The sequence below is a fragment of the Coregonus clupeaformis genome, chromosome 38, assembly GCF_020615455.1.
Source record: "Coregonus clupeaformis isolate EN_2021a chromosome 38, ASM2061545v1, whole genome shotgun sequence".
NCBI classification, from domain to species: domain Eukaryota; kingdom Metazoa; phylum Chordata; class Actinopteri; order Salmoniformes; family Salmonidae; genus Coregonus; species Coregonus clupeaformis.
This window is the reverse complement of record NC_059229.1, coordinates 3,339,778-3,355,293: the sequence shown is the minus strand read 5'-3', so window position 1 is coordinate 3,355,293 and position 15,516 is coordinate 3,339,778. Positions and strand designations below refer to the sequence as shown.

General features: G+C 41.5%; 1 protein-coding gene across 1 annotated transcript in view; it reads left to right on the top strand.

Moving 5' to 3' along the window:
* The window catches only part of LOC121553965 (zinc finger protein ZFPM2-like), a 120,053-nt gene that overhangs the window by 80,112 nt on the left and 24,425 nt on the right, over positions 1-15,516 (top strand). The window contains exon 6 of the mRNA XM_041867370.1: positions 14,980-15,186. Coding sequence (XP_041723304.1) covers positions 14,980-15,186 — 207 coding nt within the window. The remainder of the gene's footprint in view (positions 1-14,979; positions 15,187-15,516) is intronic.

Here is a 15,516-nt window from a genome sequence, read left to right as displayed (position 1 = left end):
GGCTGTGCTTTACAGTGGTGCAGGTAAACATTAATATGGTACAGCTATGTTTTTTTGTTTAATGTTGAATTTCGGATGTGGTAGAAGTGGGTCTAAATAGTGGGTGCAGTAGTGGGTCAATATACAATATGGTGGAGCTGTGTTTTGCAGTCGAAAGTCTTATTGGATCTTGGATGTTGTAGAAGTTTGATATTAATGTTGTGTTATCACACTCCCACACTTTGATGAGGAAGTGTGAAGTAACAGCACCAGAGATCCTGGCAGAGGGAGTGAAATGTAACAGCCCCCGAGATCCTGGCAGAGGGATTGAAAAGTTACAGGCCCAACAGGAATCCTCCTGGCACAGAGATCAGAGATGGGCAACCATTCTGGATGGAGGGAGGGAAGAAGGGAGGGAGAGAAGGAGGAAAGTATCTGACAGGACAGGATGAGTGATCCCTTAAGCTTTTCAGGAAAGGAGGACGCCTTTCTCTTTGTATTTCATTCTTTCCTTTTTTAATAACCTCTAAAAGTCTAAGCCAGTCGGGGGGGAGGTAATTAAGCTAACATATGGAGTTGTTTTAAGATGGTCATACCATGGATCATTTAGCTATTTTATTTCAAATTGTAGGTTCGCTTTTGGTATAAATATATATATATATATATATACTGTATGTTTGATAAAATATTGAATTTGGCCTTTACTACCTACTATAGCCCATAGAAATGCATTGAATAACACGTTCATAAATGGCAGAAAAGAGAGTAAAAAAAGAAATCATTAGGAATAAGGTTTTGAAGTGTCTGTCCTATATCTAGGAGATACAAGAAAGCTCAGGCACAAAACTACCTCCATACTTCCATTCGTTTGTATGGGTTACCTTCAGACTTTAGCTTAAACTGACAGACTTTGATGGGGATTTTTGTATTATGTTACTTAGATTGATGCACGGGTGCGTCAATAGACTATTAAGGATGCTGCGCTTTGTCTTTTATTATACATCATGCATATCCCTCTTTTGAGTGTTCCAGATCATTGCTCTTTACCTCAAAATAGCTCATTTTTAAACGCCATAAAACATATGTATGCATGAATATGCTACAATACCACCTCTTCTGTTTAAAATATGAAAAACAAAAACATAAGGGTTATATTTCCACGAACATCATGATTTATGTGTGCCACTTGTGCCTCAATGTGATCATAGTGTTACTGGTTACACTAACCAAGGACTTAGAGCCAGGGCTACGTTTTTGCTGTAATCAAGCAGGAGCCAGGGCTTATACACTAACCGTGGCCCCAGAGAAGTATAGTTCAGTATACCGACACCCCTGAGAGTAAATGATCAGAGCAGAGATCATACTGCCTGCCTGCCAAATAAGAACAACATTTACATGAAATGTCCATCATATGGCATCATCATCCCTGCAGTCTGCTCTGCATCTCCTAGTTATTTATGAGCTTTGGTTGGCAGGGGGATGAGACAGGAAAAGCCCGTCTCTGATTAGCACCACTGAATATGTGAGCTGTGGTAGTAGCTATCAGCAGCCCGCTTTTAAGAATTTCCCTTACATCCGCCGTACATTTTTATACTAGCTTTTAAGTGACAAGGAATCATGTCTGCTAGGACTCAATTTACAAAGTCGAAGCTAGCATCATACACCTGTCAGGCACCATGCGGAGTGCTGGTTGAGCATCATGTCATGTGACTTAATTAATTGCACACTCTTCCATGGAAATTAGGTGGATACCTGTCAGAAATTTCCCGGCATGAATGCCTCACACATGACACTCATTCAAACAGTAGCTCAGAATAACTTCAATCAAAAGTGTTGAATTTTTCCTAAAGTAAATGTTTGCCTTCCTTCAAGTTTTTCTCCCCCCCATGAAACAGCCATCTGTTGTTCAAACATTTTTGCGTTCGCCAAACATGGAGTGAGTGCGGACGGGTTCATGCAGCTCTGCCGCACTCTTTCCATATTCATATTCCTCAGAAGCTGTGTTATCACTTAAAAGCCTTTCTAATTACAACAACAGGACAAAAACTCCTTTGGATTCAGTCCAGACCTGCTAAAGGATAAAATAAAATAAGCGTTGATTCTCTCGCTCCCTGTCTTTCTCCCTCTTAATCTCCACAAAGCACCTTGGAGCCCGCTCACCCAAATACATGCCAATGAAGGCGGAAGTGCCATTTGGAGATGCAGGTGTCACATTTGATAAGAAACTTCTGGATTAAATATGCCTGGGCTAATTTGCGGGCTGATTCTGCGCTGTGCCAACATTCCAAATTCCATCATTAATAAACAGAACAGCCCGAGTCTCGCTCATAGGGAGCGTCTGGATCCATGTGTTAAGTGAGAGACATTGCTTTCTACTACGGAACACTTGGGGGGTTCAGGGTGGGAGGACTGGGGGAGGATAATAGGGTGGATAATCTGCTCATATTTATTTAGCTCTTTGTGAGGGTTTTATACTGATTCCATATGTCAGTGGTAAATTAAGCAGAAGAACAGAAGAAAGCTATGTATGTGTTCTGACCAACTTTTGAAAGACCATCCAAAGGTAAAAAATAATAGGTAATTGTTCTGTCATTATTTGATACTCTCTACCATTACACCATTTCATATGTATATACCGTATTCTAGTCAAGGCCATCCTATTCAACTATTGCTGTACATATACTAATATAATAGTATGCCATTTAGCAGACGCTTTTATCCAAAGCGACTTACAGTCATGTGCGCATACATTTTTTTAACTACCCTATCCTACGTATTCTTCAGATATACTACATATTCTATCCACATACACATGCATATATATATATATATATATATATATATATATATATATATATATATATATATATATTTACACTCCGGACTCCGACATTGCTCGTCCTAATAATTCCATTATTTTATTTTTAGATTTGTGTGTATTGTTGTGTATTGTTAGATATTACTGCACTGTTGGTGCTAAGAACACAAGTATTTCACTACACCCCCAATAACATCTGCTAAATATGTCCACGACCGCAAGACCCTCCAGCAGTGAAGATGGCTCAGTACATCACTGGGACCGTGCTGCCACCCATCCAGGACATCTACTCGAAACGGTACCTGAGGAAGTCGCGCAGCATCATCAAGGATCCCACACACCCCAGCCACGAGCTGCATGAAGTCTGATACCAACAGGCTCAGAGACAGTTTCTATCTACAAGCTGTCAGACTGCTGAACACTTGAACTGGACTGACCACCTGCTTAGATTTTCTGCACACAAGCACTCACTCATACACACACCCACACAGACATACACACACACACACACACACACACACACACACACACACACACACACACACACACACACACACACTACAATACATTAATACTACACACACATCACAGCTACTGCTACCAGACTCTTATTTTACTGCTCAGTTTATACACTGCCCCCCATCCCCCCTTCCCCAATACATGTGTAAATATTGGTCTATAAATGGTGCCTTCCTGTATTATACTTATGCTAAAATGTTTATACTATTCTACTGAGCCATTTACTTTATTTTTGTATTCTTATGTTTTATTATTTCTTATTGTTATTGCATTGTCGAGAAGGAACCTGCAAGTAAGCATTTAGTTGGACGGTGTATACCATGTGTATCCCATACATATGACTAATAAAACTTACATTGTTTTTAGGTTTTCCTTAAAGGAATGTTCCTCAGCTTGTCTCCACAACTCCACAACAAGTTGTTAGTGGTGGCCCTAGTTATCCAAATTGCCCGGATATATATATATATTTTACAAATAAGCGATAAAATAGCTTCCATGATGCTTTGCGTCTGGAAGGCAGGTAGGGGAGGAGTGTCCAAGCTAGATGGGTGTTAGATGGGTGCTAGCTCTGGATCTAAAAAAACAGGCAGAACTGTTGGCTCTGGGTCTTTGAGTCTGTGTTGGAAGAGAGGAAACAAAGACCATATACTGTACAAGTAACTTCGAACGGAGTGGAAGTTTGTTGGCTCATGTACTGTGAGGCAGTGGAGGAAGACAGGAGTTAGTTGGAGACTAGGAGAGGACTGTCGGTCTGACTGTCACTTTGCAGGAGCTTAGCTCATCCAGCCTGTAAACCTTGCCGCGGACTGACAGCAGCTGGTTACCTGCACCAATAACTGTCCATCAACAAACTCGCTCTTGACACAGGTAAAATGTTTGGGCATATGCGTAAAGACCCCAAAACCCCCTGCCCCCGATCCATCTGTAGAACGGAAGACATTTTTTAAATCTGAAAATGAAATATGTGTCTCTTACCTCGCCACCTCTCTGCTCAAGTGTGTTGCCCCTAAACACGTGTCCTGGGATTCAGTTGCTTCGTACTGCTGTCCCCTCCGCCGTCTGTTTGATCTAGTGCTGTGGCCATGCGATCAATGAGGACACAGGTGCGGGACGCAGATGGCAGTGTGCTGATGTGCGGGGTGGACGGGGTGGAGGGGGGTGCAGCGTCTGTGCCAGGCAGGGCCGGTCCTTGCCGTTTTGCCGCCCTAGGCGAGACCAAAAAATGCTGCACCCTGCAAAACTAGAATAGTCCCAGTAAGCTAAATGACATTGAAAAGACGTATAAAAGATGTATTTTCAGACGTTGAAGTTAGGTTCAATTAAAGTTCTGAATGAAAGGTGAAAATACATATTTTCCAGATGTTTTAAATACATATTTTCCAGGACGTTAAAAAGGCATATTTTCCCGACGTTGAAAAATATGTATTGTCCGGATGTTGAAATGAGGCAATTTTTTTGTTCTGAATGAAAGTTGAAAATATGTAATTTAGAAGACGTCTATAATTGGTTCAGATTTGGACGGGACCGGACCAAAAATCAATGTCCGTGGACGTTGAAATTAAAGCCAGTCTGGACCGCACCAAATCTGAACCAAACATAGACGTATATGATTGGTTCAGATTTGGTTCAGATTCAGACAGGACCAAAAAAAGACGTCCAAAAGACATCGGCTCGTGCTTACTGGGGTGTAGCCTACCATGTCGGCCTGCAATGGAATTTTATGACTGCCCATCTATGTGGTAGGCCCACCATTTGTAAAACAGGCTGTTGCATTGGCTTTATTAGTCCTGATTCATATGACTAATCAATTTAGCTATTTAATATCTGAATATCAGCTACCCAACTTCATCAGGAGTTATCGTGAGCATATTTGCAACAGCGGGAAATGCAGACATATTTTCTTTTTCGCTATGGAACTCAGAACAATGCTAAAACAATGCTTCGGAGTGCAGTTTCCCTTGTCAAAAATTGAAGGATACAAACTTGAAACCACTGATCATGACAATGGGGTGAAACTCCTGGACAACAGTTGTGATTGTCCATTCCATACTGTCCATTTTACTTTGACTTGTCCTGTTTTTAGGATATGTTGTTTGTTAACATGACAGCACTTCTTTTTTTTTTGATTGGGTGCCATTTAGGTTAGGTTATTTGATCGGAGAAACCTGTATGATATTATATTATCTCATTACATTGTCATACATTTGATCTCCAGCCTGTAGGCTACAGAAAAGGCCACATACTCTTTCTGCAATATCCTATATCTGCTACATGATTTATGTTAGATAATATTTTTGACGGAACATTGGTGGAGCGCCGCAGCGATGCGTCTCTCAACCAGCACCCTGGAGAGGCGTGCTGGGAATGAACAAGCAAAATATTTTCGCCTCTGCCTTTGACAAAGTGGCCACTGCTTATCACAGGGCAGCATCAGCGCTCACCTAAAAAGCCCACTAGTTGAGAGAAATTGTCATTGTTTTTGGGCAGAATTGATCAATCTTCTTGGATTTCCTTTCCTGCTGTGCTGTACAATTAATGACCATAGCAATAAACGCCAAGAAGCCAACCTCACTAAAGTACAAACTGTTTGGGTCACTGTACTGGCCTACTACTCACAGGGATCCTCTCGGGCTCCCTCACCCTTTGCCCACCATCCTTTGTATTGAAGCGAGTATTTTATAGCGCTATGATAATGGATTGTTGTTGTTGGAGGTGCATCTTGGTCAGTTTAGCTCAGAAAATGCCGCACTCGTCAATCTGCCGTCATAGGTCGGCCGCCCTATCCTGCCTAATGAGCTGGCCGGCCGTGGTGCCAGGATGACAGAATGGCACCAGGGGCAGGGGCGGGCCTGTGAACCAGGCGGTCCCATTTTCACTAATGGTGGTTGTTGTTGTTGTTTTTTTCTCAGTGCAAGCTTTTCATTTATGGTTCAAGCCAAGGGAAACTGCACTCCAAAGAATTGTTTTAGTGTTCTGAGTTCCAATTGAATAAATCCTTAGACATACACTGATTATACAAAACATTATGAACACTTGCTCTTTCCATGACATAGACTGACCAGGTGAATACAGATGAAAGCTATGATCCCTTATTGATGTCATTTGATAAATCCACTTCAATCAGTGTAGATAAAGGAGAGGAGACAGGTTAAAGAATAATTTTAAAGCCTTGAGACAATTGAGACATGGATTGTGTGGGTGTGCCAATTAGAGGGTGAATGGCCAAGACAAACGATTTAAGTGCCTTTGAACGGGGTATAGTTGTAGGTTCAAGGCGCACCGGTTAGAGTGTGTCAAGAACTGAAACGCTGCTGGGTTTTTCACACCCAACAGTTTCCCGTGTGTATCAAGAATGGTCCACCACCCAAAGGACATCCAGCCAACTTGACACAACTGTGGGAAGCATTGGAGTCAACATGGGCCAGCATCTCTGTGGAACGCTTTCGACATCTTGTAGAGTCCATGACCCGACAAATTGAGGCTGTTCTGAATATTAGGAAGTTATTAGTAATATTAGGATGTTGTTATTGTTTTGTACACTAAGTGTAAGAGGCTTAGGCCTCCTGGGGAGCTAATCATAACATCCTATTAACATTGTAGTGCCCATTTAACGCTGGTTTTAATAGGCCAATGCTATGTAAAAAGTGACTGATGTTAAAGCTGAATTTTCAAAGGTATGGTATGTTAGGCTATTACCCTCTGTATGCTATCGTATAGCTAATGCCATGTGAATCTCTGTGTAATATGGATTCACTGACTGATGATACAATTGATTATGGTGTATGAGCAAGAAAATTGTGAATTAGAGACAAATCAGATACTAATAAAATGTTGAGTTACTCGTAATTCTCGTCTCATTGCTGAACATTTGTTGATGACAAAGTGCAGTGCGGTAACAGTGATCCATGGAGAGACCGCCACCTTGTGGAGAAGAGGTGTCACCTCTTGATCAACTGCTTCAAGGGGAAAAGAAGGAATGGCGGAATTCAGTCATTGGAATCCAGCCTGAGCTGGGATATCCAACATTTGGAATGTTTATTCAACCTACATTCAGGATGACTGCCGGGTTGGGAAGACTAAGTTATGAGACTACCTAAACCATCTAAACTGGAAAAAAATATTTCAGTAATGGGTCCAAAAGTCCAAGTAACAGATTGGATAAGTTTAGAAAAATATATGTTATTTGTATTTGAGTAGCATAAGATTAATGAATCAATCAATGTACTTCCAAAAACATAGATATTGAAACAAACAATTCAAAAAATATATTTGCAATAGAGCATGCTGGGAAATATGATAATGATGGGCGTAGTTTTGGGTTAACACTGGTTATTAGCACCAACAATTACATTTACATTTATATTTTAGTCATTTAGCAGACGCTCTTATCCAGAGCGACTTACAATTAGTGAATGCATACATGTTTTTAGTTTTTTTCATACTGGCCTCCCGTGGGAAACGAACCTACATCCCTGCCGGCCAAACCCTCCCCAACCTCGGACGACGCTGGACCAATTGTGCACCGCCCATGGGTCTGAACCCATGAGTTCTTTTACACCAATGAGTGTTAATTTAACACTTACAGAGTGAATTTAACACCTGAATCAACACTAGTAATGTTACACTGAAAAATGCTGTGTAGTTTATTTCCTCAGGCATGTCTCTCTCCATTGTTAACTTTCTATCTCCTCTTCCTTTGTCATCTTCCATCTGGGTGAAAGGCTTCAAAGCCAAGTCAGAATATATCAACAAATCACAAATACACAAACACACACACATCCCCCCCATCCACACACACACACACACACACACACACACACACACACACACACACACACACACACACACACACACACACACACACACACACACACACACACACACACACACAGACATGCACATGCACCGTTTTATTTATTAATTTCCTTTTTCTGCTCTGCAGTGCAAGAAGTACATTTCTTTCAAGCTGATTGCTCTTAGTTCACTTCCTAGGTTGAAGAATGTGGCTAAAGATTTGATATACAGTGCCTTGCAAAAGTATTCATCCCCCTTGGCGTTTTTCCTATTTTGTTGCATTACAACCTGTAATTTAAATTGATTTTTATTTGGATTTCATGTAATGGACATACACAAAATAGTCCAAATTGGTGAAGTGAAATTCAAAAAATTAAATATATGTGGTGCGTGCATATGTATTCACCCCCTTTGCTATGAAGCCCCTAAATAAGATCTGGTGCAACCAATTACCTTCAGAAGTCACATAATTAGTTAAATAAAGTCCACCTGTGTGCAATCTAAGTGTCACATGATCTGTCACATGATCTCAGTATATATACACCTGTTTTGAAAGGCCCCAGAGTCTGCAACACCACTAAGCAAGTGGCACCAACAAGCAAGCGGCACCACCAAGACCAAGGAGCTCTCAAAACAGGTCAGGGACAAAGTTGTGGAGAAGTACAGATCAGGGTTGGGTTATAAAAAAAAATCAGAAACTTTGAACATCCCACAGAGCACCATTAAATCCATTATTAAAAAATGGAAAGAATATGGCACCACAACAAACCTTCCAAGAGAGGGCCACCCACCAAAACTCACGGACCAGGCAAGGAGGGCATTAATCAGAGAGGCAACAAAGATACCAAAGATAACCCTGAAGGAGCTGCAAAGCTCCACAGCGGAGAATGGAAGAAGGTACTCTGGTCAGATGAGACTAAAATGTAGCTTTTTGGCCATCAAGGAAAACGCTATGTCTGGCGCAAACCCAACACCTCTCATCACCCCGAGAACACCATCCCCACAGTGAAGCATGGTGGTGGCAGCATCATGATGTGGGGATGTTTTTCATCGGCAGGGACTGGGAAACTGGTCAGAATTGAAGGAATGATGGATGGCTCTAAATACAGGGAAATTCTTGAGGGAAACCTGTTTGTCACTTTATTTTTACTTCTGCTCTTTTTTTTTTCTTTTTTTTTTCTCAACACTTTTTTTTTATGTTGTTGTTTTATTTTTACTTCTTTTGTTTAAAATAAATGCACTGTTGGTTAAGGGCTGTAAGTAAGCATTTCACTGTAATGTCTGCACCTGTTGTATTCGGCGCATGTGACCAATAACATTTGATTTGATTTGATTTGTTTCAGTCTTCCAGAGATTTGAGACTGAGACGGAGGTTCACCTTCCAGCAGGACAATGACCCTAAGCATACTGCTAAAGCAACACTCGAGTGGTTTAAGGGGAAACATTTAAATGTCTTGGAATGGCCTAGTCAAAGCCCAGACCTCAATCCAATTGAGAATCTGTGGTATGACTTAAAGATTGCTGTACACCAGCGGAACCCATCCAACTTGAAGGAGCTGGAGCATTGTTGCCTTCAAGAATGGGCAAAAACCCCAGTGACTAGATGTGCCAAGCTTATAGAGACATACTCCAAGAGACTTGCAGCTGTAATTGCTGCAAAAGGTGGCTGTACAAAGTATTGACTTTGGGAATAGTTCTGCATGCTCAAGTTTTCTTTTTTTCTTCTTATTTCTTGTTTGTTTCACAATAACAAATATATTGCATCTTCAAAGTGGTAGGCATGTTGTGTAAAGCAAATGGTACAAACCCCCCAAAAATCAATTTCAATTCCAGGTTTTAAGGCAACAAAATAGGAAAAATGCCAATACTTTCGCAAGCCACTGTACTAGCCTACAGCTTTAATATAGCCTATATGAAGGCCTAGATTTATTTTACATTTGACAAACAATAGCCTAACTACTAGGATACTTTGATCCTAATATTTCCAACCAAATTTGTGAAAGAGGTTTGAATGTTTTCCTATTAATTTTGCATAATCATTGTGATTCATGATATAATGATAATATTTATGATCTCTTGCTTTTATGACTAAACAGGCATCGGTAAAAATGCATATGCTTGGTTTAGGCCATTGTAAAGCCGATGTGAAACGGCTAGCCAGTTAGCGGTGAACACTAGTAGGGTTCAATCGGTGACGTCACTCATTTTAAGTAGTAGTTTCCCTTGCTCCGTGTGGGTGACAGTTGGCGATGTGTTCAGAGGATCCCGGGGTCGTGCCCAGGATGGGGAAAGAAGAGCGGGAAGCAACACAACTGACATTGGTGCTGTGGCCCGGATCACTTAGTTGGGCTCTGCCCTACTGCTGGAGGAGGTCAAAGGGGGTGAGTGTAACTGATGTGAAATTGCTAGCTTGTTATTGGTACAGGCTAGTAGTGTTCAATCGGTGACATCACCAGCTCTAAGACCTTGAAATAGTTGTTTCCCTTGCTCTGCAAGGGCTGCGGCTTTTGTGGATTGATAGGTAGCGATGCTTCGTGGGTGACAGTATCGATGTATTCAGAGGGTCCTTGATTCGAGGGACGGAGTTGAGAACATTAGCAGCCGCTAGTAATAAGTTAAATACCATTGGCCGCTAATATTCTCAACCCGTCCCTCTACTTGCCCCGAACCAGGGACCCTCTGAATACATCGACACTGTCACCCACGAAGCATTGTTACCTATATTTTGTTCTATGATAAAAAAATAAAATAAAACAGTTTTTAACTGTAGCATCTGAATACTAGTGATGTTACGTTTGGTGCCAGAGCTCCGAGGCATGCGTCAAAATGGCTAAGCAGCTAACTTTGAAGCAGTGTGCCGATGCATGTATCACTCTATATCAGAAGTATGTCATCAATGACGTCCAAATAATTGTTTGATCACGTGCTTTTTCAAAATGCTGATTTCACTGATTTCGCCGTGGTTCCGGTGCTTTCTTCGATTCCAAGCTGCTTTCAAACACCGACCTCTACTGGACACCGTACTTACAAATATAGTTAGGATTTTGTACAAAAAATGTCACCTGACTTAGCAGGTAGAGTAGGGAACTATTGAACATTCAGGGACGTGAGGATATGAAGTCAAATCCAGTTGAAGACATACTATAAGTTGTTTTATGTGAAACCACATTTTCTGCACTGTTATTCAAATAATTTGTTTTATTTAGGTTAGCTTCTGTCTTAAGTCTCCTAATTAATGCTATAGGTTCTGTTTTTTTTTTTAAATATTACATTTGAAGGCAAAAAAGTGAAGAATGGTGTATGATGCGAACCTGGTATTGCAACTGATTATAGTCTACTTAAGCCAACGACTTACCGCTGCGCCACGAAGTTTTGATGAAAACAGTGGAGAAAAAAAACGTCTCTGATACTCAGACGCTGCTATTTATTGCTGACCAGAAGATGCCACTAATGTGCATTGTAAACAGATAATGAAGCTCAGAGTAATTAACAGTTTTTTGGCACAATTTGGTGAAAGTGCCAAAGCCTTCAGAAAGCCTTGGTGTCCCATCACTACTGAATACACCAGTGATTCAGGGTGCTCTACCAATAAAATGTACTGTGAACTTTTAATAGCCTTTCTGCTGTGTGTGTGTGTGTGTGTGTGTGTGTGTGGAAAGATGGCATAGTACCACAGACACACTTGACTGCATATTTTGTAGCAGACTATTAAAGACTTCTGCTGCATACACAAAAACATCATTATGATTCGCTCCTCCACAGGCCAATTTGATCCTTTACAAACCTTTGTTGCTGCTGTTGCTACTTGGCTTTTACAAGAGATTGGCACCATGTTCTTTGAATTCATACTTATTACTATAAACAGTATCTTTTAAAATGTACTAACTTGCTATGAAATCACCTGCAATTACAGTATAATTTGAAGGCTATGTGAATTCATCACTTTACCTGTAATTGGTTAACGTGTACACGGATGGACACATCACTGTAAACTGGTCATCTCTGTTTACCCATCACAAGACCCACTGGTTGAAGCTTATTTATAAAACCCTCTTAGGCCTCACTCCCCCCTATCTGAGATACCTACTGCAGCCCTCATCCTCCACATACAACACCCGTTCTGCCAGTCACATTCTGTCAAAGGTCCCCAAAGCGCACACATCCCTGGGTCGCTCCTCTTTTCAGTTCACTGCAAGCTAGCGACTGGAACGAGCTGCAAAAAATCACTCAAACTGGACAGTTTTATCTCCATCTCTTCATTCAAAGACTCAATCATGGACACTCTTACTGACAGTTGTGGCTGCTTCGAATGATGTATTGTTGTCTCTACCTTCTTGCCTTTGTGCTGTTGTCTGTGCCCAATAATGTTTGTACCATGTTTTGTGCTGCTACCATGTTGTGCTGCTGCCATGTTGTGTTGCTACCATGTTGTTGTCATGTGGTGTTGCTACCATGCTGTGTTGTCATGTGTTGCTGCCATGCTATGTTGTTGTCTTAGGTCTCTCTTTATGTAGTGTTGTGGTGTATCTCTTGTCGTGATCTTGTATTTTGTCCTATATTTTTATTTTTAATCCCAGCCCCTTCCCCGCAGGAGGCCATTTGCCTTTTGGTAGGCCGTCATTGTAAATAAGAATTTGTTCTTAACTGATTTGCCTAGTTAAATAAAGGTTAAATAAAAAAATATATATATAAAATAAATGTTGAAATAGCAATTGTCAGAGCCTTAAATTCCCAACATACGGCTCTGGGTTCAGCTGAAATCAATCATACTAGCTCCATTCACATACGTATTATTGTTTTGTGTGTTTGCACATCTCCAAATGGAAAGGTACTAGAATCCAGCTGGTCTGTCAGTACTCTGTCTCTTTCCTCTAGTGTTTAGCTCCAGCGTATCATGGTTAGCTCATTATCTCGGCAGCCAGACTTTTGTAAATAGTCATATTAAAAACTTTAATTCCTTCAATGGGAAGACGGAGAGGCTGTCATTGGGAGAGAGATAAATGTTATCATGGCTCCAAAGCCCACCTTTCTTGTTCTCCTGCATAATTAGTTTGTTCTCCGGACTCCTGTAGAATGTTCCATGCCGAGGCTTCTAGAAATAGATTATCCAGGACGTTCATATGAAAATTGTTAGTTCTAGGATGTACAGTGCATTCGGAAAGTATTCAGACCCCTTGACTTTTTCCACATTTTGTTAGGTTACAGCCTTATTCTGAAATTGATTAAATTGTTTTTCCCCTTATCAATCTACACACAATACCCCATAATGACAAAGCAAAAACAGGTTTTTGGAAATGTTTGCAAATGTATTAAAAATATAAAACATTTACATAAGTATTCAGACCCTTTACTCAGTAGTTTGTTGAAGCACCTTTGGCAGCGATTACAGCCTCGAGTCTTCTTGGGAATGACGCTACAAGCTTGCCACACCTGTATTTGGGGAGTTTCTCCCATTCTTCTCTGCAGATCTTCTCAAGCTCTGTCAGGTTGGATGGGGAGCGTCGCTGCACAGCTATTTTCAGGTCTCTCCAGAGATGTTCGATCGGGTTCAAGTCCGGGTTCTGGCTGAGCAACTCAAGGATATTCAGAGACTTGTTCCGAAGCCACTCCTGCGTTGTCTTGACTGTGTGCTTAGGGTTGTTGTCCTGTTGGAAGGTGAACCTTTGCCCCAGTCTGAGGACCTGAGCGCTCTGGAGCAGGTTTTCATCAAGGAGCTCTCTGTACTCGCTCCGTTCATCTTTCCCTTGATCCAGACTAGTCTCACAGTCCCTGCCACTGAAAAACATACCCACAGCATGATGCTGCCATCACCATGTTTTATCATAGGGATGGTGCCAGGTTTCCTCCAGACATGACACTAGGCATTCAGGCAAAATAGTGCCTTTTACTGAGGAGTGGTTTCCATCTGGACACTCTACCATAAAGGCCTGATTGGTGGAGTACTGCAGAGATGGTTGTCCTTCTGGAAGGTTCTCCCATCTCCACAGAGGAACTCTGGCGCTCCATCGGGTTCTTGGTCACCTCCCTGACCAAGGCCCTTCTCCCCGGATTGCTCAGTTTGGCCGGGCGGCCAGCTCTAGGAAGAGTCTTGGTGGTTCCAAACTTCTTCCATTTAAGAATGATGGAGGCCACTGTGTTCTTGGAGACCTTCAATGCTGCAGAATGTTTTTGGTACCCTTCCCCAGACCTGTGCCTCGACACAATCCTGTCTCGGAGCTCTACGGACAATTCCTTCGACCTCATGGCCTGGTTTTTGCTCTGACATGCACTGTCAACTGTGGGACCTTATATAGACAGGTGTGTGCCTTTCCAAATCATGTCCAATCAATTGAATTTACCACAGGTGGACTCCAATCAAGTTGTAGAAACATCTCAAGGATGATCAATGGAAACAGGATGCACCTGAGCTCAATTTCGAGTCTCTTAGCAAAGGGTCTGAATACTTATGTAAATAAGGTATTATTATTACTTTTTTAAACCTTGTCATTATGGGGTATTGTGTGTAGATTGATGAGGGAAAAAAATAATTTCATCAATTTTAGAATAAGGCTATAACGTAACAAAATGTGGAAATAGGGAAGGAGTCTGAATACTTTCACGAATGCGGTGAAGTGGATTACATGGGTTTTACTCATGTTTGACTTGCACAGAGATCATTTATTTAGTGCATTTTCAAGCTGGTGTATCTGAAAATGACCTATTAATCATGTAGCCTAAGCCCTAAGCAATTGTTCAGTGTGCGAACTGAAGCAGAGAGCATATACTGTATTACCATATACTATACAATACTTCATATACAACATCGGTGTATTATTGCAGGCACATATTTAGAATTGAAGTGCAGAATTCCACCATGTTTATTTTCTCAGGTGGACAACTTTGGTGCACTACAACCAAACCCATCATGGAAGGAGAGGAGCTAGCTGCGTTTGCTGTGGACTTCTACTCCCGTCTCCAGGCGGTCAGCCAGGCAGCTGTCTCTGAGGGGATGTACCCGGCCAGATTGCTGGACTCCATCCAACTATTGCCCCAACAGGCCAACATGGCATCCATACTTCCCAACGCTATAGTCAACAGTAAGTACAACGTAAAGCTTAGGAGACTATGAAATCTGTGTATGTGCGTGCGTGTCCTTCCATGCATAGGTTTGTGTGTAGGTGTGTGTGTGTGGTTGTGCATGCATTCGTAGGTGTGTGTGTGTGCGTACAGTAGGTTTGTGTATTTTTCTGTTTGTGCATGCGAATGTGTGTATGTGTGTGTTGGTGTATCATTAATGAGCTATCTCAGTTTAGATGAGTCTGTTTGGCAGGGATAAGAGCCTAGGGGTTCTCCTTGACCTTCAATTAATGTTGAAATTAAGTATTTACTCTTCACCTACATAGACAACACCCCCATCAAACAACAGC